Here is a 22,445-nt window from a genome sequence, read left to right on the forward strand (position 1 = left end):
CAACCCATGCCGCACTCTGGAGCCGCAGGGACCAGCTGTGTGGAGATCCCCTTTTGAACCCGGATGGCTTTGTCATCACCTCAGGTCCTCAGAATTTCTGAGTGATGTCACTTTTGCCCCTCTGTGCCGTATTCATTTCAGCAGCTGCCCTGCAGGAAACCGGATCTGGTCTGGGAAGGGTCATGTGCGTATTTGAGGAACCTGGGGAAGCAGTCTGAGCAGCCTGCCCGCCCACAGCCCTGGGGCTGGCCTGTGCCCCTAACAGGCAGATGGCTGTGTGGTGAGCAGGACCCACCCTCTGTGGACCCACCGCCACCGTGTGGGCGCCCGGCTCCTGTCTTGTCCCCACCGTCCTGTTCATGACGTACTTTGGCTTCAGAAAGCCTGCGTCAGTCTTTGCGCTTGGGGTTTCAGGCCCATCTGAAGGGACCTCTGGAATTTCAAGTGGTACCCACAGGCCAGGCCTGGGCCACCAGTCGGCTTTGCAGGCTTGCCCCCACATACGTCTCTGCTGCATGTGCTTCTGATTTTGCCTTATAAGCCCTTTGAAAACGTGAAATCTATTCTTATTCCTACAGGGCCATATTCACCTCTTGGTCCAGGCAGGCCCTTCCAATCCTGCTCTGGGGCTTTGGCAGAGGGGGGAGACACCGCTGCTCTGTGTGCCATTTGTATGGCCGCCCCCTGGGTGGCCAGGCTGAGGACAGACCTGGAGAGATGTCCATGGGCCGGGACCCCCCACCCTGAGGACCTGTCCCTTGACCCTCTGGCTGCTGGGTGGGCTTGGAGGGGGAGTAGAGGCCAGAGGTGGATGGAGAGGTCTAGGCAGCCCTGTGCATGGCTGGGGAGGCAGCAGGGGTACAGGCTGCTTCAGATCTTATCCCTGAGCAGACTGCTCCGTTGGGTGGCCACCTGCAGAGCCCCACCCTCGAAGCCATGTCCCTGGAGGGAGGGGCCGTGGGCAGTGTTCTAGAGGAGTCGCCATGCTTGGGCTGAGTGCTGGGGACCCCAAGGGAGCCTTGGAGTCTGTCAGCTGGGAGAGGGCATACGCTGGCCAGGGCACAGGGGAGGCTGGGCAGGTCTATAGACTGGGCGATGGCCCGACGGATTCCCTCATCGTTCCCCCTGCAGGTCGACTGGACCCTACCAGCAGCTGCAGCCGCTCCCTGGCCAGGTGTGTATCTGGGCCTGGGCAGGTGGGGTTCTCTGCTCGCTCCTGGGCTCATGAGTCTCTGTCCGTCCGTAGCCGGGCCGTCCAGCGCAGCCTGGCTATCATCCGGCAGGCGAGGCAGAGGAAGGAGAAGAGGAAAGAGTACTGCATGTACTACAACCGCTTCGGCAGGTGCAACCGCGGCGAACGCTGTCCCTACATCCATGACCCCGAGAAGGTGGCCGTGTGCACCAGGTGCCCGACCCGGCCTGCCTGTGGGGTTGGGAGGTCTGTGCAGGACCCTCTCCTCTGCCCAGCCCCACCAGCACTCAGACTCCCCCATCCCATGCCACAGGTTTCTCCGGGGCACGTGTAAGAAGACCGACGGGACCTGCCCCTTTTCCCACCACGTGTCCAAGGAGAAGGTAAGTGTCTCCTGGCTAGCAGCCCACTTTCTCAGATGCTCCCTGGGGTGGGCCAGCCTCCAGGCAGATGGTGCTGCATGGCTTTCTCTGGGCTTGAGGCAGCAGCCCTGCTCTGATGTCAGCATGGAGCCAGCGTGCCGCTCCCTCCATCCCCATGCCCACTGTGCCACCAGCCTAGTTCCCCATACTCCATACACAGGGAGCTCCCGTCCCTGTCCCCCTAGTGATGCCAGGCTGCTTCTGACCCCTTGCATGTGCAAAGAAGGTGGCCCTGTGGGTGCTCTGGTGTACAGGGCTGAGGTCTTACCAGCCTCCTTAGGCCTGGCCTTGACCAAGGAGGCTGGAGGTTCCCCTGGGAGCTCAGGGGACACTTGCAGGGCATGCTGTGGTCAGGTCTCAGAGCTGGCTGGGCACCACCCCAGGACACGGCCTGGCCACGGGGTACGGAAGGGCCGACTCAGGCAGCAGCGTGAGGGAGGCGGTGTGGGCGAGGCCCGCTGCTGCTCCGACAGCTTTTCCCCTTGAGGAGCTTGGAGAGAATCAGCATTTTTCTCCCTAATCGAGCTTCGAAACTCTGTCGTGAGCAATTTGGAAATTCACGTCGAGTTTCGGGTTCATTAAGCGCCAGCTCCAAAGCCGGCACACACTCCAAGCTGTCTAATGTGTGGGCCGCACCAGCGCCCTGAATTAATGTTATTGTTATTTGTGTGGACGTGGTGGGGTGCAAACAAGGTTAATTGAAATGAGAACACAGTTTCCTCTTGGTAACAGCCCCGCTCTGACAGCCAGGAGGAGCTCCGTTTGGTGTAAGAGTTGGCTTTATTATCCCTTTTTATTAGAGCTAATTTGGGCTCTATATCAAAAACCACATTAAGGGAATTGTCTACAGCCGCACCACTGCCAGCCCCAAACAGGGCCCCCAGCCCCTCTCCCCTCTGCGGCTGCAGTTAAAAGACAATTAAAAATAAACTCTTGCTCAGTAAATCACCCTTTGTTTCTCTGATTTCTCCCTCCTTCCCTCTCAGCTCCAGAGCTGCTGCCCAGGCTTCTCCCGCACCCGTTTTGGCCTCAGCAGCCCCTGCCTCTTCCTCTCCACTTCTCTCAGATAGGTGACTCTTTAAGGACCGTGGCTGTCCCTAGGCCTGCTCTGGCCCTCAGTGCTGCGCCGCCCTCGGCAGGCCAGGAAGCCCAGCCTGAGACAGGGGGGGCCTGGATGTGACGCTGTGACAGGAAGCCACGCCAGGGGAGGTCCGATGGCTGTTCCTTGTGGGCTCCATGCTAAGCCAAGACACAGATTCCACCCCATTTCCAGTCAGCCCAGGACAGTGCTGGTGGCTAGCTCCAGGAGGGGCAGGGAGCGGTCACGTAGAAAATTTAGAGACACCCCTGCTTCCTTCCCTGGGCGGCTCTGCCACCTCTGCCCCTTGATACCTTGGTTTCGCCAGACTGGGAGAGGAATGGGCTGTTTCCTACCTCTTCAGGCTCAGATGGTGGTAACCAGCAGCACAGTTTGCCTGGGCCTGCCTGTCAGCAGCAGCCAGGATGGGTCCTTGCCGCCCGCTCTGTGCCCTCCTGCTGATGGGCCAGGTGTCAGTGCCATCCTGCGGTCAGCGTCAGACCCAGCCTGCTCTAAGGCATAGGTGGCCTCCACTGGGTGGGCAGCCCTGATCACCGGGCAGGCTCAGAGCAAGTCAGAGGGGCTCACGCTGAGAGCAGGTGAGGGGTGCACACTCAGGCCCGTGCCACAGCTGCAGACTGCTCACCACCTGTGCTCATCCGACGAGTGTGGGCGACGCTCAGGGTCACTTGGGGAGCAGTGGTTCAGTTGAGCAGATAGCCCTTGCCCTTGGCTCCTGCTGTCCAGCACTGAGCACCCATTTCACCCTCGGGAAGGCAAAGGTAGGGTTTCCAGGCAGGGTCTGCGTGACCGATGCTGGCTGTGGGCCCTGGACAGTACCTGTGGCAGGCAGTCCTGCCCGTGAAGCAGATGTCTATGCTGAGAGTAGGTCCGCGGCCTCACTGCCTGCCTTCCTCCCACAGATGCCTGTGTGCTCCTACTTCCTGAAGGGGGTCTGCAGCAACAGCAACTGCCCCTACAGCCACGTGTATGTGTCCCGGAAGGCCGAGGTCTGCAAGGACTTCCTCAAAGGTTACTGCCCACTGGGTGCGAAGGTGAGGGCTCTGTAGACGTCCGGTGCTTCCTGTGTGTGGCCCCAAAGGCTCCCGGCGCTGTCTGTGGGAGGCCCCAAAGGCTCCCGGTGCTGTTTGTGTGGCCCCAAAGACTCCTGGCGCTATCCATGGGAGGCCCCAAAGGCTCCCAGCGCTGTCTGGTGGTCTGTGTAGCCCTTGTGCAGCCTGACATTTTCTCTGCCTTACAGCTGACTTGAGTCCAGCAACTTGCCCAGGGGAAACAGCACCAGGGAAGGTGGGGTTTGATCTGAGAGAAAAGGACCCTTGGGTCCTGGGCACCCTGAGAGGGAGCCATGGCAGCCTGGGGGCTAGGCAAGGCTCCCTGCCGCACCTTCTGTCCGCAGAGCCTTGAACAGTGGGGGCTGGGCTGTAAAGCCCCCAAGAGGATGCTGTGGGGTGCAGGAAACACAGGGACCGGGGTCAGCAGGGCCATGGGTGAGTGTGGAGCCACCAGTTCAGGGCCCCGCAGTGACATTGAGGTCACCAAGCCTGGGCTGTGCACGCTAGCACCGCCCACTGGCTCACACCATGGGACACACAAGCATGGCTCGCCTGCCCACCTACCCTCCCTCTCTCCTGGGCACAGCCCTTCCATGCTTTCTCTCGGCCATCTGCCACCAAGGTGCTGAACGCCCCTCCCAGGGAGGGCACCGAGGCTGGGGGTGCCTGAAGCTAGCGCTGATTCTCCACATGGCAGGTCACCTTGAAGGGCGCAGGAACTGGCCAGGGAAGCTGCGCAGGAGGTGGGCTGGCCCAGGTATGGGCCAGACCCCACAGAGGCCACAGATGATTATTGTAAAGTATTCCAATGTAAATGAAAATATCAAAGCGATATTTAGTCCTGCTTCTATTAGTGGAAGTGCTTACTGCGCCCCTTTCCGCATGTCAGCGCAGCGTCGCTGCCACATGATGGATAGCAGCTTGTAATTATATATGGGGAAAGCGCTGAGCAGGCCAGATCCAGCGGGAAGAGGCAGCAGCCTGGGCCCGTGAGGGTTAATTTTATTCTCTAAATAATATAAAAAGTGCTGAGTCGTCACCTCGCGCCTGAAGTAGAAGTCCTCAAACAGGCCCCAGAGAGTTTATAATATTGCACTGAATCAAGGGAAATTGTTAACCTTGCTTCATAAAGCCATGGCTTGTTAAAGAGGTGCACTCCCTCTTCTTCTGAATAATTTAGGCTGGGGTAAATCTGCGTGCCTTCCCTTTCGGGGGCCACAGCTGCTCCAGGCCAGCCGGCCCTGCAGACCAGAGGACAGTCACAGTGGCTGTCCTGACGTGTCCTTGTGGCTCAAGCAGGACGTGGCAGGTGCGGGCCTCAGTGTTTGCCTTCGGGTCCTGGCGCTAGCGCAGGCTCGCCTTGGTCCGGCGGATGGCTGTAACGCCAGCTGTGCACGCCTGGTGGGGGCGAGCTCGGCTCTGGACGGCCTTTGTTGCTTCTGGCTGCCCAGGCTGCTTCCGTCCTCCCTGCCGCCCCTGTGTGGAGGAGCCTGCAGCTTCCGCCTTGGCACTTCTTCCTGTGTGTCCTCCCTGTGCTCAGGGCCCTTACACTCACTTTTGTGTATGTGTGTGGGGTGATACCGGGGAATAACCCAGGGGCATTTTACCTCCGAGCTCCACCCCAGCTGATTTTTATTCTTTATTTTGAAACAGGGTCTCACTAAGTTTCAGAGGGCCTCACTAAGTAGCTAAGGCTGTTCTCAAACCTGCAATCCTCCTGTCTCAGCCTTCCAAGTACTGAGATTACAAGCGTGTGCCACCACGTGCTGCTCTTATGCTTATTTTTTATTTTATTTTATTTTTGGTGGTACTGAGGGTGGAACCCAGAGGCTCTTTACCTCTGGGCTACACTCCCAGACCTATTTTATATTTTATTTGGAAACAGGGTCTCACTAAGTAGATGAGAGCCTCACTCAGTAGCTGAGGCTGGCTTCGAACCTGCGCAATCCTCCTGTCTCAGCCTCCCAAGCACGGGAATTACAAGCGTGCGCCACCATGCCCGGCTCATGCTCATTTTTAAACTTAAGTTTGGAGTTGCTCAGATTTGGCCAGCAGGAGGCCTTGGGTGCGTCGTCTTCACGCACCCCAAGGTGTCTGGAGCACTCTCCTGCTTTCTGCCCTCTCAGGACACTCCAGCTCTGGCAAGCACTTGGCAAGGAGCATGGCTAAAACTGTGCTCAGTGCGGCTGGTGTCAGTGCTGCCAGCTCCAGTGCACGAGCTGGGGCTGGTGCAGACGTGTGTTCCGCTGGACTCACTCGCTCCACTTCTGGCCTCCTGCTCCGCCTTCCCCCCTCGCATGCCTGGCCCCATCCCACGGCGACCTGCTGAGTGTTAGGGCTCAGCTCCAGCAGCAGCAGCAGCGGAGCCACCAGCTCCGTATATCCCCCATGGACAGCATGCTTCTTGGCCTCCACCACCACAATTAGCTTTGTCAGCAGTGTGTGTCCTTGGTTCAGCCCAGATCCTTAGGGGTGTGTGTATCTGTCTGTCTGTCTGTCTGTCTTTTGCTGGGGCTTAAACCCAGGGGTTTTCTGCCATGGCCTTTTTTTTTTTTTTTTTTTTTTTGAGGCGGGTCTTGCTAAGTTGCTAAGGCTGGCCTCAGAACCTGGAATCCTCCTGTATTAGTCTCCCAAGTACTGGGATTTTCAGGCCCAGCCAATATTAACCCTTTTGGGGGGGGGGAATGGGGACACTGGGGATTGAACCCAGGGGAATTCTACCTCTGAACTACACCCCTAGCCCTATTTTATTTTTATTTGGAAACAGGGTCTCTCTAGGTTGGTAAGAATCTCACTACTTGTTGAAGCTGTCCTCAAACCTACCATCCTCCTGTCTCAGCTTCCCAAGTACTGAGATTACAGGTTTGAGCCACCATGCCTAGCTAATTTTAATTTTTTTTTCTTTTTTATAGTACTGGGGTGGAACCCAGGGGCTTTTCTACCTCCGGGCTATACTCCCAGACCTATTTGATACTTTATTTGGAAACAGGGTCTCACTAAGTTGCTGAGAGCCTCACTCAGTAGCTGAGGCTGGTTTCAAACCTGTGCGATTCTCCTGTCTCAGCCTCCCAAGTGCTGGGTGTACAAGAGTGCACCACCACGCCCGGTTCCTAATTACAAATATTTTTAAAAGTTTTTTTTATCACTTTAAACAAATAATAAAAATTAAGCAACAACTCTCCTTTCTTTACAACCCCTGACCTCTGACAGTCAGTTCCAGGCATTTCATGTAAATCGGGTCATACAGTATTGTCTTTTCATATCTGGCCACTTAGCATCTGCTCTCAAGATCCATCCGCGTTGCAGTGTGCAGCAGGACTTCATCCCACCGTCGGCTCAATGATGCTGCATTCCGTGTTGCACACCATTCTGGTAGCCCATGCGTCTGTCCACGAGCACACGGCTCGTCCCCGTGTTTTGGCTGTCGTGAATAGTGGTGCGATGCCCGTTGGCACGCAGGTGCCTGCCTTCCCCTCCACGGTGCACGCGCAGGAGCTGACCTGCTAGGTCATGCGGTGGCCCTCGACTGCGCCTTTGGAGATGCGGTCAAGCTGCGCTCCCTAGGGGCTGGGTCCTTCACGCGCCCGCCTGCAGTGCGGGAGACTGCCGCTCTCTCCACCAGTCGCTGGTGAATTCATTGATTAGAATTTTGATGAATCTCTTAGATATTTTAATATATAAGAGCAGATCATTTACAGACATAGTTTTTTTCTGTTTTATTTTGGATGCCTTTTATTTCTTTTCTTTGCCTAATCATTCTAGCTGGAACTTCCAGTGCTGTGTCAAATAGAAATGTTAAGAGTGACACTTGTCTTCTTCCTCATCTTAGGAGAAGCTTTTGTTTTTCATAATGAATATGATGTTAGCTTTGGGTTTTTCATATTTGGCATTTATCATATTAAGGAAATTCCCTTCTATCCCTAGTTTGTTGTTTGTTGTTGTTGTTGTTGTTGTTGTTGTTTTGGTGGTACTAAGGTTCCTGGAAACCCTTCTACCTCTGGGCTACACTCCCAGAACTATTTTTTTAAAATATATTTTTATTTGGAAACAGGGTCTCTTAAGCCAGCAAGGCTGGCTTCGAACCTGCGCCATCCTCCTGTCTCCGCCTCCCAAGCACAGGGATTACAAGCGTGCCTATCCCTAGTTGATTGGGTGTTTTCATCACAAAAGGGTGTGTTGAATTTTGTCCTCTTTCTACTGAGATAATCTTTTTTTTTTTGCAGCACTGGGGATGGAACCTGGGGCATTCTACCTTCGAGCTACACCCCCAGCCCTACTTTTTATTCTTTATTTGTAAACAGAGTCTCACAGAGTTGTGGAGCTCCTCACTAAGCAGCTGAGGCTGTCTGCAAACCGTGATCCTCCTGTCTCGGCCTCCCGAATGCTGGGATTACACGCCTGCGCCACCTGCCTGGCTCAGCCTTGTGGTTTTCCCTTCATTCCAGCCAGGTGTGGTGGCTCCAGGTACTGGGGTCACAGGAGCACGCCACCACACCCAGCTGTGCTTTCCTTTTCTGAAACTGACTTTCTCTGGCTTTGATGAGCAGGGTAATGCTAGCCTTGTAGAGTGAGTTGGGGAAAAGTTACTGCTCTTCAGTTTTGGGAAAAAGTTTTAGGAGAAATGGTGCTAATTCTTCTTTAAATTATTTTATTAGCTGGGTATGGTGGCGCATGCTTGTAATCCCAGTACTTGGGAGGCTGAGACAGGAGGATGAGGTAAGTTCGAAGCCAGCCTCAGCTACTCAGTGAGGTTCTCAGCAACTTAGTGAGATTCTGTTTCCAAACAAAATATAAAGTAGGCCTGGGAGTGTAGTCCAGAGATAGAAAACCCCTGGGTTCCATCCCCAGTAACACACACACACACACACACACACACACACACACACACACACACACACACACAATTTTATTAGAATCAGCAAGGCCTCTGATCCTGCCCCCCACAGAGGTTCTTTGATTCAGTGTTATTACTACTATGGGAGGTCTATTTAGATTTGTTATTCTACCTGAGTCACTTTTGGAAGGTTTTACACTTGTAGAAATTGGTCCATTTCATCTAAATTGACAAGCTTATGTATGTGGACTTTTTAAGTTATTTAAATTTTTTTTTTTTTGGTACTGGGAATTGAACCCAGGGGTTTTTATTTTTTCTTTTGAAACAGGGCCTCATTAAGTTACCGTGTGGAGGCCTCAGCTGCGCACCTCCTGTCAGCCTCCCAAGGACGGAGGCTTCGGGTGTGCCGCCGCCCGGCTGCAGTCGCTCCCTTGCTGTCGAGGGTCTGCAGTGACGCCGGCTCCACTCCTGGTTGGAGTCTTTTGACTTTCTTTGCTTCATTGGCTCTTGTTACAGGCAGGCCAGCCAGTCCCATTGGTCTTTCCAGAGCCAGCTCTTCGTTTCATTGGCTTTTTCTCTATTTTCTTTCTCTTTTCAGTTTCATTACTTTCTGCTATTATTATTATTATTTTATATCTGATCGGCTTGGATTTAGTTTGTTGTTGTTGTTGTTTGTGGTACTAGGGGTGGGACCCAGGGGTTTTCTACCTCTACCTCCGGGCTCTACTCCCAGACCTGTTTTGTACTTTATTTGGCGGCGGGGTCTCACCAAGCTGCTGAGAGCCTCACTGAGTAGCGGAGCCTGGCTTGAACCGTGCGTCCTCCTGCCTCCGCCTCCCAAGCGCCCACCACCGCTGGCGGTAGTTTGTTCTTTGTTTTCTTTAGCTTCTTCAGGTAGGAGCGAATCTTTTCTTAGATTGTTGACTCATTGCTTTGGAATTTTTTCTTTTGTCAAATATATGAATTTAGTTAGTTCTGTCACAAGTTTTAAGATGTGCTTTCATTCAGTTCTGCCTTTTCTTTTCCTCTGAGACTTCCTCTCGAAGTTTTTCCTGTTGTCTTTCTTTTTTTTTTTTTTTTTGCAGCACTGAGGATGGAACCCAGGGGCATTTGATCTTCGAGCTGCACCCCCTGCCCTATTTTTTATTCTTTATTTTGAAACAGGGTCTCACTGAGTTGCAGAGGGCCTCACTATGTAGCTAAGGCTGTCCGCGAACTGCGATCCTTAGGCCTCAGCCTCCCGAATGCTGGGATTACAAGTGGGCGCCACCACGTCCGGTTCTGTCTTTGATTTCTAATCTGATTTAATGGTGGTGAAGAATATATTCCGTACAATTTTATTTGTCCCAAGCTTCTTGGGTTTTGCGGCTCAGGATATGGCCTGCTTTACTATATCCTCCAGGTCTGCTTGGAAAGAATGTGTTTTCTACAGGTGAGAAAGTCTGAGCCCTCATGTCCTTACCTGATGTTTCCCAGCCAGAACACATGGGCTTTTACTCGCCTTGAGGTGGAAATGGTTTGCATTAAACCTGTTTTTTATTTTTGTTTTGGGGACATTCTATCACTGAGCTATACCCTCAGCTCCCTTTTTTTTTTTTTTTTTTTTTTTTTTGGTGGTACTGGGGTTCCTGGAAGCCCTTCTACCTCCGGGCTACACTCCCAGACCTATTTTTATTTGGAAACAGGGTCTCCTAAGCCAGCGCGCGCTGCTGGCTTCGAACCTGCGCGATCCTCCTGTCTCTGCCTCCCAAGCGCAGGGATTACAAGCGTGCGCCACCACGCCTGGCTCAGCCCTTTATTTTTAAACTTTGAAACATGGTTTATGTAAGTTGCTGAGGCTGGCCTCAAACCCGCAACCTTTCTGTCTCAGTCTCCCAAGTACTAGGATTACAGTTGTGAGCCCCCACGCCTGGCTTTTAATCATTTATTTTAGTACTGGGAATTGAACCTAGATGCATTCCCTCCAAGCTGTGCCCCAGCCCAATTTTATTTACTTGGGAAACAGAGTCTCATTAGGTTTCTGAGAGCTTGCTGCAGTTGCTGAAGCTGGTTTTGAACCTGTGATCCTCCTGTCTTAGCCTCCCAAGTACTGGGATTACAAGTGTGCACCACCCTGCCTGGCTTATCACTTTAATGTAGTGAAGAGTCTTGTGTTCAACTCTTTAAGAGATGACCACAGATCTTTATTTTCTATTGTGATGTGAGCGCATAAGGCCCCAGCACTGTCAGCTGTGTTACGGAGAAATGAAGTGCTGCAGTGTACAAGAAGAATGTGTTCTTTCTGTTGCTGGATGGAGTGTTTTGTAAACATCTCATAGATTTCGCTGAAGATGATTTTTAGTTTTGCATCCTTTCCAGTGTTCTGTTTAGTTTTTAGGTGAGAGAAAGGAGGTCTCTAACCATATTAATTATCTATTAAATTATATTTAAATTATATATATGTATATATATATATATAGAGAGAGAGAGAGAGAGAGAGAGAGTGTGTGTGTGTGTGTGTGTGTGTGTGTGTGTGTGTGTGTGTGTGTGTGGATACTGGGGTTCCTGGAAGCCCTTCTACCTCCGGGCTACACTCCCAGACCTATTTTATACTTTCTATTTAGAAACAGGGTCTGTTATGCCAGTGAGGCTGCTTTGAACCCGCGCGATCCTCCTGTCTCAGCCTCCCAAGTGTGGGGATTACAAGCGTGCGCCACCACGCCCAGCTAACTATATTATATTACACCTAACTATATTATAGTTTCGATGTATATTTCTACTTTTGTGTCTGTCACTATTACTGCACATATTTTACATCTCTTTGGCGCATGTATGTTTAGAATTGGTATGTCCTCTCCATAAATCAACCTTTTGTTATTGTCTAAGATTCTCTGTCTCTGCTAACTTTCTTTCCTCTGAAGCGTTCTTACCAAATACTATATAACCACTGCCGGAGCGTTTTGTTTTTGTGGAGCTGGGGATTGAGCCCAGGAGCATTCTGCCTCTGAGCTACACCTCCAGCCCTATTGCATTTTTTATTTGGAAACAGGGTCTTGCTCAGTTACCGAGAGCCTCATTACGTAGCTGCAGCTGGCTTTGAACCTGCTGTCTCCTATCTCAGCCTCCCGAGGACTGTGATTGCAGGCACACGCCACCATGACCAGCACCGCTCCTGTTGACTTGGATCAAATATTCATGATACATTTTTCCATCTTTTTATTTTTAGCTTATGCATTTTTGTTGTTGTTCATGTGTGTGTGCTTGTGCGTGCATGCATGTACACGAATGTGTCACTGGAATTGAAGCCGGGGAGTTTTACTCCGAGCTACACCCCTCCAGTTCTATTTTGTTTTTTGTTTTGAAACAGGGTCTCACTGAGGGTATAACTAGGATTACAGGTGTGCAACGCTGTGCCCAGATTGTACATTGTATTTGAAGTGACCATGTAGACAGCAAATAATTGGGTCCTGTTTTTTTTGTTTTGTTTTGTTTTGTGTTTTTGTTTTTGTTTTTGGTGGTACTGGGGATGGAATTCAGGGGCATTCTACCTCCAAGCTATACACTCAGTCCTATTTTCTATTCCTTATTTTGAAATAGGGTCTCACTGAGTTACAGAGGGCCCCACTAAGTAGCTGAAGCTGTCCTTGAACCTGCAGTCCTCCTGTCTCAGCCTCCCAAATGCTGGAATTTCAGTCATGCCCAGCTTTGGGTCCTGTTTTTAAGTTTCTTCTGCCTATCTCTGTTTTTGCTTTTCTTTCTTTTTTTTTTTTTTTTTTGTGGTACCTGGGGATTGACCCTAGGGACATTCTACCTAAGCTACACTTCAGCTCTATTTTATGTTTCATTTTGAAATAGGAGCTCACTAAATTGCTGAGACTGGCCTTGAATCTGTGATCTTCTTATGTTAGCCTCCCAAGTACTGGTATTAAAGGAGTGTGCCCCCATGCTTGTCCTATCTTTGTAATTGACCTCTTTATGACATTTACATTTAGTGTAGTTATTGAGCTATTAAGGGTTTAGTTTGCCATTGGTTTTGTTTTTCTGGGTTTTCTTTCTCTTTTATTTTGTTTTCTACCTCTCTCTTTCTCTCTCTCTGTCCCTCTCTCCCTCTCTTCCTCTCTCCTTTTCCCCCTCCCAAACCCTCTGGTGGTGCTGTAGATTAACCCCAGGGGCATTCTGCCTCTGAGCTACATCCCAGCCTGATTTTCCTATTTTTTTTAAATTTGAAAACAAAGTCTTGCTGGGTTATTGGGAGCCTTGCTAAATTGCTGAGGCTGGTGGTGAACTTTCAATCTTCCTGTCTCAGCTTCCCAAAGTACTGGGATTACAGGTGTGCACCACCATTCTTGGCTTGTTTCTTGCCTTTCTATGAATTATTTAAACCTTTTAAAAATAATCGTATTCTGTTGGGCATGGTGGCTCATGCTTGTAATCCCAGCATTCGGGAGACAGCCTCAGCTACTTAGTGAGGCCCTCTGCAACTTAGTGAGACCCTGTTTGAAATTTTAAAAAGAATTTAAGAAAAATAGGGATGGGGTGCACCTCGGAGGTCAAATGCCCCTGGGTTCTATCCCCAGACCCACACACACACAAAAAAAAAATCGTCTTTTGATTAATCATTTATGTAGTTTTCTTAGTGTTTGCCCGAGGCATTATGTTATAAATCAGAAGTGTTCAAGTCTTAGTTTTGGCGTTGTATGAGTTTGAGTGAAGTGCAGGGAGCTTACTTTCTGCTCTATTCTCTTCCATTTGTAATTGCTTTAAATGTTTTCTTGGCATACATTTACAACTATATTAGCCGGGCATGGAGGCGCATGCTTGTAATCTCAGCATTGGGGAGGCAGAGACCAGAAAATCGCAGTTTGTGGACAGCCTCAGCTACTTAGTGAGGTTCCTTGCAACTCAATGAGACCGTTTCAAAAATAAAGAACAAGCCGGGTGTGGTGGTGCACGCTTGTAATCCCAGCATTTGGGAGGCTGAGACCGGAGGATTGCAGTTTGTGGACAGCCTCAGCTACTAAGTGAGGCCCTCTGCAACTCAGTGAGACCCGGTTTCAAAAAAAAAAAAAAAATAGGGCAGGGGGTGTAGCTCGCAGGTCGAATGCCCCTGGGTTCCATCTCCAGACCTGCAAAAAAAAAAGAACAAAAAATAGGGCTGGGGGTGTCGCTCAGAGGTAGAATGCCCCTGGGTTCCATCCCCAATACTGCAAAAAACAAAAAAACTATATTAGACACTGTTATAGTTTTTTTTTGTTGTTGTTGTTGTTGTTTTGGTTTTTTGTTTTGTTTTGTTTTGGTGGTACTGGGGTTCCTGGAAACCCTTCTACCTCCGGGCTACATTCCCAGACCTATTTTTTATACTTTATTTGGAAACGGTCTCTTAAGTCAGTGCGGCTGGCTTTGAACCTGTGCAGTCCTCCTGTCTCCACCTCCCAAGCCACGGGGATTACAAGCGTGGGCCACCATGCCCGGCCTGTTACAGTTTTTTAAGTGTGTGTGTGTGTGTGTGTGTGTGTGTGTGTGTGTGTGTGTGTGTTACTAGGAATTGAACCCAGAGCATTCTACTTTGAGCTATACTACCAGGCCATTTTTCACATTTTTTTTTTTTTTTTTTAGGTGGTACTGGGGTTCCTGGAAGCCCTTCTACCTCCGGGCTACACTCCCAGACCTATTTTTATATTTTTATTTGGAAATGGGGTCTCTTAAGCCAGCATGGCTGGCTTCGAACCAGCGCGATTCTCCTGTCTCCGCCTCCCAAGCGCGGGGATTACAAGCGTGCGCCACCATGACCAGCTCACATTTTTGTTTTTGAGGCCCATGTCATGGCGCTGGCTTGGAATCCCAGCATTTGGAAAGTTGAGACAGGAGGATTGCAGATTTGCGGCCAGTCTCAGCTACTTCCTGAGGTCCTCTGCAACTTAGCAAGACCCTGTTTCAAAATAAAGAATAAAAAAATAGGGCCGGGGATGCTCCTGGGTTCTATACCCAGTACTGCAAAGAAAAAGAAAAGAAAAAAAATTGTTTTTGAAACAGGGTTTCACTAGGTTGCTAAGAGACTTGCTGAGTTGCTGAGGCTGATCTTGAACCTATGATCCTCTGTCTCAGCCTCCAAAACATTGAGACCAGGGGTACATCACTATGCCTGCTCCCCAACCCTTTTTCTTTTCTTTTTTTTTTTTTTTCCAGTACTGGGGATGGAACCCAGGGGCATTTTCCATCTCCGAGCCTCACTCCCAGCAGTAGTTTTTATTCTTCATTTTGAAACAGGGCCTCACTGGGTTGCAAAGGGCCTCACTAAGTAGCTGGAGTTTATCTGTGAACCACTATCCTCCTGTCTCAGCCTACCGAATGCTGGGATTACAAGCGTGCACCACCATGCCTGGTTTCCCCAACCCTTTTTCTTTTTTATTCTGAGATAGAATTTCCTTTAAATTTATTTTCGTTTCTGTGTTAGTTTATCTTTGTGTGTGTGTTTGTTTGAGACCAGGTATTGCTCTGCTGCCCAGGCTGGCTTCACACCTGGGCTCAAGCAATCCTCCCACCTCAGCCTCCTGAGTAGTTGGGACTCCAGGTACCTCCACTACACCTGGGTCTTTGCTTTTAGCGTAGGACCACCACTGACAAGTTCTTTTAGGCTTTTTCCCCTCCCATCTGAAAACAGCTTGATTTCCCTTTATTCCTAAGCGGTGTTTCTCTGAATGTAAAATTCTGGGTTGAAAAATACTACACTGCCTTCTTCTCTCCTCCATGGTGTCTGCTAAGTTTACTGTCATTTAATTTTTTTTTCCTGTGGATAAAATGTTCTTTTTCTCTGGCTTCTTTTTTTCTTTGTGTGTGTGTGTTTTACTAGGGGTGGGGCTTTCTATAACTGGGCTATACCCCCAGCCTATTTTATTTTTTCTGTGGCAACAGGGTTGCTAGTTGCTGAGAGCCTCACTAGTTTGCTAAGGCTGGCCTCAGACCGGCGCTGCTCCTGTCTCAGCCTCCCAAGTCCTGGGTTTACAAGTGGGCGCCACCACGCCCGGCTTCTCTCTGGCTCCTCTGAGAGTTATTTCTTTGTGTCTAATTTTCAGAAGTCTGAGTGTGATGTATTCTGGGTAGATTTCTTTATTCTGTTTGAGGTTCACTCAGCTTCTTGAGCATGCGTTTTGTTCTATGAGTGTGATGTATTCTGGGTAGATTTCTTTATTCTGTTTGAGGTTCACTCAGCTTCTTGAGCATGCGTTTTGTTCTATGAGTGTGATGTATTCTGGGTAGATTTCTTTATTCTGTTTGAGGTTCACTCAGCTTCTTGAGCATGTGTTTTGTTCTTCCGACTAGGGAGGTGTCCCTCGTTTCTGTGAGTTGTTCTCTTCCCCTTCTCGTCTGCAGGTGTCTGGACGTCAGGCTTTTGTTGCAGTCACAGGTTTTGGAGCTTCTGTCTGTCTTCACAGTCTGATTTTGTCCCTGTCGTTTCGATATTGCGTTCCTTTTCAGCGCTCTTTTATTCTGCTGTTGAACCCATACATGGAGTTTTTTATTTTAGTTACTGCTGTGTTTTCAGTTTGAAGATTTCCCTTTGGTTCTACTGTATCCTCTTGTTCTTGTTGATGGTTTCTGATTCATTTGTTTCAAACATGTTTGTTCTTGCTTGTTGAAGCGCGTTTTCGGTGCTGCTTTAAAAACCCTCGTCAGGCAATTCTGACTCTTTGCTGTGCCAGTGGCTTCAGTATTCTGCTTGAGATCTTCTTGCTCTTGGTACGACCCATCACTTTCTATGGGAACGCGAACACTTTGGCTGTTGGAGGAGGTGCTACCATTTTATGGCCAGTTGAAGGTAGAAGCTGCTGTCCCCTGCTGGCCTCCGCCGGCACTGCAGAGGCCCTGCTTGTCACCCCAGGGAGCAGGGAGCACTGCGCCCAGGCCTCCTGGGTGAGGAGGAGCACGCTGCCCTGACATGGTGGCTGGGCAGAGGCCTGGCTTTCCTCCACCCGGCGCAGAGGAGAGAAGCCTCCTGGCACGTGGCCAGGCGTCAGGTCCAGGCTGCACCCCAGCCGCTGCAGCGGTGTGGCGGGGAGGCAGGTTTCCTGAGGTATTTGGTGGGAGCAGAGCGCTCCTGTCTGTGAGCTGACCCTTGCTCACACACAGCATTTGCAGGTGGCCTGGGATGTGCGGGACGACAGGAGCTGGGCCGCACGCAGTGGGCCTCTGAATCATGAGGGCCTGCACACTTGTGCTGGGCAGAGGGCAGGGACGGCTCGTCTGCTTTGACTTCCCAGCACTGCGCGTCCCTACGGCTGCTTTTTCTGCTGATGTTGGGTTCTTTCTCCCAAGAGGGCGATCCATCCACCCAGGTGTTCGGGTGTGGAGGCGTCGGGCCGTGCCCTTCCCGTGCCCTTCCCGTGCCCTTCCCGTGCCCTTGCTGAGTCTCGCCACCCCTTTAGGAGAGCGCTTCAGTGTCCCTGGCATCTCTCCTCACCCCCGCCCTTTTTCTCTATTTCCTCCCTCCTCTGGGGTTCCCAGCCCTCCGTCCCCTGTGTGAGCACTCGGGACCTGGGCTCAGGCTCCACCCTTGTCTTCCTGTGGAGGGGCTCAGGTTCTGGCCCTCCCTGGAGCCTCTTCCCAGCTGCCTGTCCTGCCCAGGCTCCTCTGCTCGGGATGTGTGGCCAGCCTGGGGTAGGGGAGTCCTGGTGAGAGAGACAGCATGGTCCTCACCACTCTCACCTGTCCTCCACCCACTGCCCCTGGGCCTTGGCTCGCCTCTCCTGCACTGACTGCCCTCCTCTGCCTGTCACCCCCAGCGTCACCCGCTCTCCCCTAGTGCCGACCCTAATCCAGAGCCCCAGCCCCTGCCCACACCTTCATCCCCCCGCTGGGTAGCCTTGGCGCGCTCTGCCACCACCTCCAGCCTTTGACCTTGTCACCTGTGACCTCTCTCCAGAATCCAGGCTTCCTCACAGACTCTGTGTGTGACTAGGGATTGCACCAGGGTTGTTCCGCCTCCAAGCTGTAGCCTCAGCCCAATTTTATTTTGAAACAGGGTCTCACTAAGTTGCAGAGGGTCTCCAAGCTGCTGAAGCTGGCTGTAAACCTGTGACCCTGAGCCGGCTCTTACAAGCTCTCTGCCACCTTACGTCCCCACAGAGCCTCTCGGTCAGCCTCAGCCGCTCCACTGGCCTCGCAGTGCTCTCTCCCTCCCTGCTCCCAGGCCCTCCCAGCCAGTCCTGGGAGGGCTTCTGGACCGCGCCCTCCTCATCCTCACCTCTGTGGAGCATCTCACGGTACCTGACGAGTCCCCACCCCAGCCTCCACTGCCTGACTACCACTCTCACCCTCGCTTCCCCTCCAGGGCCCCTCCCGAGACTTGAAGGATTTTGGCATTTAGATTTTGGCAAATCTAAGCCGGGCGTGGTGGGCACGCTTGTCATCCCAGCACTCGGGAGGCTGAGACCGGAGGATCGTGATTCGTGGACAGCCTCAGCTACTTAGTGAGGCCGTCTGCAACTTAGTGAGACCCTGTTTCAAAATAAAGAATAATAAAAAAAAAATAGGGCAGGGGGTGTAGCTCGGAGGTCGGATACCCCTGGGTTCCATCCCCAGATGCGGGGAAAAAATAGATTTTGGCAAATCCAAAATAATAAGCTTTTCACTTTGGAATTACTTTAGATTTGCCAAAAATGCACAAAGCTCCCACGGGCAGTTCTGGTCCTTCTGTCTTCCCTCCTGGTGACATCCTCCATAACCACAGCTAGACGGCTAACCTCAAGACAGAGCTGGCTAGACATGATGGTGCACACCCGCAATCCCAGTACTTGGGAGGCTGCAATAGGAAGATCATAGGTTTGAGGCCAACCTCAGCAGCTTAGTGAAATTATGTTTCAAAAAAAAAAAAAGTAAAATTGAGCTGGGGGTGAAGCTCAGAGGTAGAACACCCTGGGTTCAGTACACACACACACACACACACACACACACACACACACACACACACACCTGAGAAGCCCATGTGCGCACAGCCTGCCGGCCTCTGCTGGCCTCCCCCAGGCTGGGCGGGGGCTCTTCCCCATCTCCCCATTCTTCATGTTCTGTTCTGGGATTCCACGTTGTGCTGGGTGAGTGGAGAGGGGAGGGGAGGCAGCAGCAATGCAGAGAAGCCGCCTCGGGTGGGGTGGGAAGGAGACTGGTGAGCCCTCCAGGAACAGGGCCACCAGCAGAGCCATGGAGGAGGAGGGCAGACCTGTGGCGGACCTGCACCCGCTGTGGCCGGGCCAGCTGGTGGGTGGGGGCTGAGAGAGCACCCCCGCTGCATCTGTGTGTGCGCGGTCTGACACCACCGCAGGATCGCCAAGAGGCCTCGCGCCGTGGCTGGCCATGCCTGGTGCCACTGAGAAAGGCAGGTGATGCGCGAGTTCTGGAGCAGATCTGTGGCTTTGCAGAGCCCTGGGCAGCTCCGAGGATGCTCACGGGGTGGGCCGTGCGGACCAGGCAGGACCTGCGACCACGGGGTGTTGAGCCTTCTCACTGCTGTCGGCTGAGTTAGCCTCCTGTGGTCCTTTGCAGCCCTCTGCGTCGCCCAGGCCGCCCTCATGGTGCTGCCTGGTGAGGGGCCATCCTCCCCAAAGTCCTTTTATCTACTGACTCAAAGGAGCGTCAACACAGGAAATAGGAAATACCCTGGCTGGGGTCTTCTGTCGGTCACATGAGTGACATGAATCTTTTCCTGATTTGTGCTTTGTTTCTTTGAGGTGTGTTTTAAAGAACAAAAATTCTTATTTAATTTTTTAATTTTTTATTTTTTTCTGGGGAATGAACCCAGGGACATGACTTTTTCGTCTTTATTTTGAAATAGGGCCTCATTAAGTAGCTGCAGCTGGCCACAAACCTGTGATCCTCCTGTCTCAGCCTCCTCCCGTATACTGGGATTGCAAGTGTGCGCCACCACGCCTGGCTGGGAACTCTTAATCGTAATGCATAGTTCTGTCAGTCTTTTCTTTGGAGTTTGTACCTGAGTGTCTTATATGAGAAGCTCTCTCCCCTAAATCATGCTAAAGGCCTCTGCGTTGAGGCTCGGCTCCTGAGTCCGACGGGGAGGGTCTTGAGCCCCTGTGACCAGGGCCCAGCCCCACTTGCCGCGCACTGTGGTCAGGCCTGCGGCCAGCCCCACACCCTGAGCCCTCCCGTGGTGTCCGTTTGCTTCGGGCTCTGTTCTGCCATGGTTATGCCTGAGCCAGTGCCACACTTGGGTCACTTGAGCTTTGTAAGAACTTCTATAAAGGGCCTGGGGTGTGGCCGGTGGAGGTGCTGGGATTACAGGTGAGGGCCACTGCACACCCAGATGGTTTTCAGGTTTATTGCTGTGCGATTTCAGATTTATGGGATTTGATGTATTTGGGGGGGGGGGGCTAGGGATGGAACCCAGAGGCATTATACCTCTGAGCTACACCCCAGCCCCATTTTTTATTCTTTATTTTGAAACAGGGTCTCACTGAGTTGTGAAGGCCTCACTAAGTGGCTGAGGCTGTCCTGAACCTGTGGTCGTCCTGTCGCAGCCTCCCAAGTACTGGGATTACAAGCGTGCGCCCCAAGCCTGGCTATTTATTTATTTTTACAATACCGGAGATGAAACCCAGGGGCATTCTACCTCCGAGCTACACCCCAAACCCTATTTTTTTATTCTTTATTTTGAAACAGGGTCTCACTGAATTGCAAAGGGCCTAAGTAGCTGAGGCTGGCTGTAAACCTGTGATCCTCCTGTCTCAGCCTCCCAAATGCTGGGATTGCAAGCATGCGCCACCACACCCGGCTGGCTTTTTATTTTAAAATAGGGTCTCGCTAGGTTGATGAGAGCCTCACTTGCTGAGGCTGTCCTCATCCCTGCATCCTCCTGCCTCAGCCTCCGGAGTCCTGGGAGTGCAGGCTGCGCGACCAAGCCTGTGCGTTGGTGTCTCTTGCTGTTTTAGTCGTCCGCCTCTCCCCACTCCCCGCACTGTCGCCTGCTCTTCTCCCTCCTGTTCTCTGGTCCTTCCTGTCACTCCCCTGCCGTGGAGAAGGGTCTTCTTTCCACACAGGATGAAGCTGCGTAGCTCTGAGGACACTGCGGCAGGTGCGGCTGCAGCCGGTCGCCGCCGCCCAGCGCGTCCTGGTGAGCTCCCGGGGCAGCGGTCCTCCTCTGGGTCTCGGGAGTGTGGCCCAGCAAAGAAAGGCAGGGCCGCTTCTGCCTGTGCGCCCAGACTTCTGCTCCACCCTTCTGCGTGTCCTCATCCTCCCGGGTGAGCCAAGAGGGTGTTTACATTCCAGCCTAGTTTCAGGATGCTTGGGGAGGAAGGTTAGTTTTGAGCAGCCCTTCCCAGTAGAAGCATGTTTTTCCGTGTGTGTGTGTGTGTGTGTGTGTGTGTGTGTGTGTGTGTGTCACTGGGGGTTGAACCCAGGGGTATGTTATCTCCAAGCCACACCCCCAGCACTATTTTATTTTTATTTGGATATAGGGTCCTGCTAGGTTGATGAGAGTCTTACTACTTGCTGAGAATGTCTTCAAACCTGCAGTCCTTCTTATCTCAGCCTCCCAAGTACTGGGATTACAAGTGTGTACCACCACACTCGGCTTATTTTTTATTTTTTATTTTTTTGTAGTACTAGGGATGGAACCCAGGGGCAATCTACCTCCAAAATACACCCCAGCCCTATTTTTTGTTTATCTAGTAGCTACCTTAAAAAAGTTTAAAAAGCTAGACTCAAGCAGGATGTGGTGGTCTATGCTTGTAACCCAGTAATTAGGAGGCTGAGACAGGAGGATCACAGGTTCAAAGTCAGCCTCAGGAACTTATCGAGGAGGCTCTAAGCAACTTGAAAAGACACTGTTTTCAAATAAAATAGGTCTGAGGGTGTAGGCAAGAGGTAGGAGGTCCCCATGGGTTCTATCACCAGCACCACCAAAAACAAAAACACAGTGGTGCACCTCTGTAACCCAGCTTCTCTTCCTGAGGCTAGGCAGAAGGATCTCGAGTTTCAGGCCAGCTTGTTCAACTTGCTGAGACCCCAGCTCAAATAAAAAGTGAAAATGGTTGGGGTGCACCTCAGTGGTAGAGCACTGGCCTATTTGAGGTTCTGGTTCAGTCCTCAGCACTGGAGAAGTAAGAGAACTGAGTACTGCTCAGTGATAAAGCACTGGCCTAGCATGCTTGGGGCCCTGTGTTTCTTGCCAGCCCCTCCCCCCAACACACACACGCACACACACACACACACTCACACGCACACACACGAAATATATTCTATTTAACTCACTATATCAAGGATCTCAGCAGGCATGGTGATGCATGCTTGTAATCCCAGTGAGTGGGAGCCTCAGCTACTTCGTAGACCTTGTTTCAAAAATAAAGAATAAAATACAGGGCTGGAAAGCCAGGCATGGTGGCATATGCTTGTATTCCCAGCATTCAGGAGGCTGAGACTGGAGAATTGCGGTTTATGGACAGCCTCCGCTATTTAGGGAGGCCCTCCACAACTTAGGGAGACCCTGCTTTAAAATAAAGAATAAAAAACATGGCAGAGGGTATAGCTCAGAGGTCAAATGCCCCTGGGTTCAATCCCCAGTACCACATAAAAAAAAAAGAAAGAAAGAAAGAAAAGTAAAAAAGCATCTCAAAGTGTAATCAAGAAAAAACAGTAGTCTTGAGCCGGGCGTGGTGGCGCACGGTTGTAATCCCCACGCTTGGGAGGCGGAGACAGGAGGATCGCACAGGTTTGGAGCCAGCCTCAGCTACTTAGTGAGGCTCTCAGCAACTTAGTGAGACCCTGTTTCCAAATAAAATATAAAATAGGTCTGGGAGTATAACCCAGAGGTAGAAAAGCTCCTGGGTTCCACCCCCAGTACCACATTAAAAAGAAAAAAGAA

At 51.4% G+C, this 22,445-nt stretch overlaps 1 protein-coding gene across 2 annotated transcripts in view; it reads left to right on the plus strand.

Moving 5' to 3' along the window:
* Window positions 1–22,445, plus strand: part of ZC3H3 (zinc finger CCCH-type containing 3) — a gene marked incomplete at both ends in the record, with an annotated part of 90,366 nt that overhangs the window by 64,401 nt on the left and 3,520 nt on the right. For both annotated transcript variants that reach the window (XM_080693830.1, XM_080693831.1), the window contains 4 exons: window positions 1,132–1,174; window positions 1,247–1,405; window positions 1,506–1,575; window positions 3,616–3,747. In XM_080693830.1, coding sequence (XP_080549956.1) covers window positions 1,132–1,174; window positions 1,247–1,405; window positions 1,506–1,575; window positions 3,616–3,747 — 404 coding nt within the window. The remainder of the gene's footprint in view (window positions 1–1,131; window positions 1,175–1,246; window positions 1,406–1,505; window positions 1,576–3,615; window positions 3,748–22,445) is intronic.

The sequence above is a fragment of the Muscardinus avellanarius genome, assembly GCF_963383645.1.
Source record: "Muscardinus avellanarius genome assembly, chromosome: 4".
NCBI classification, from domain to species: Eukaryota; Metazoa; Chordata; class Mammalia; order Rodentia; family Gliridae; genus Muscardinus; species Muscardinus avellanarius.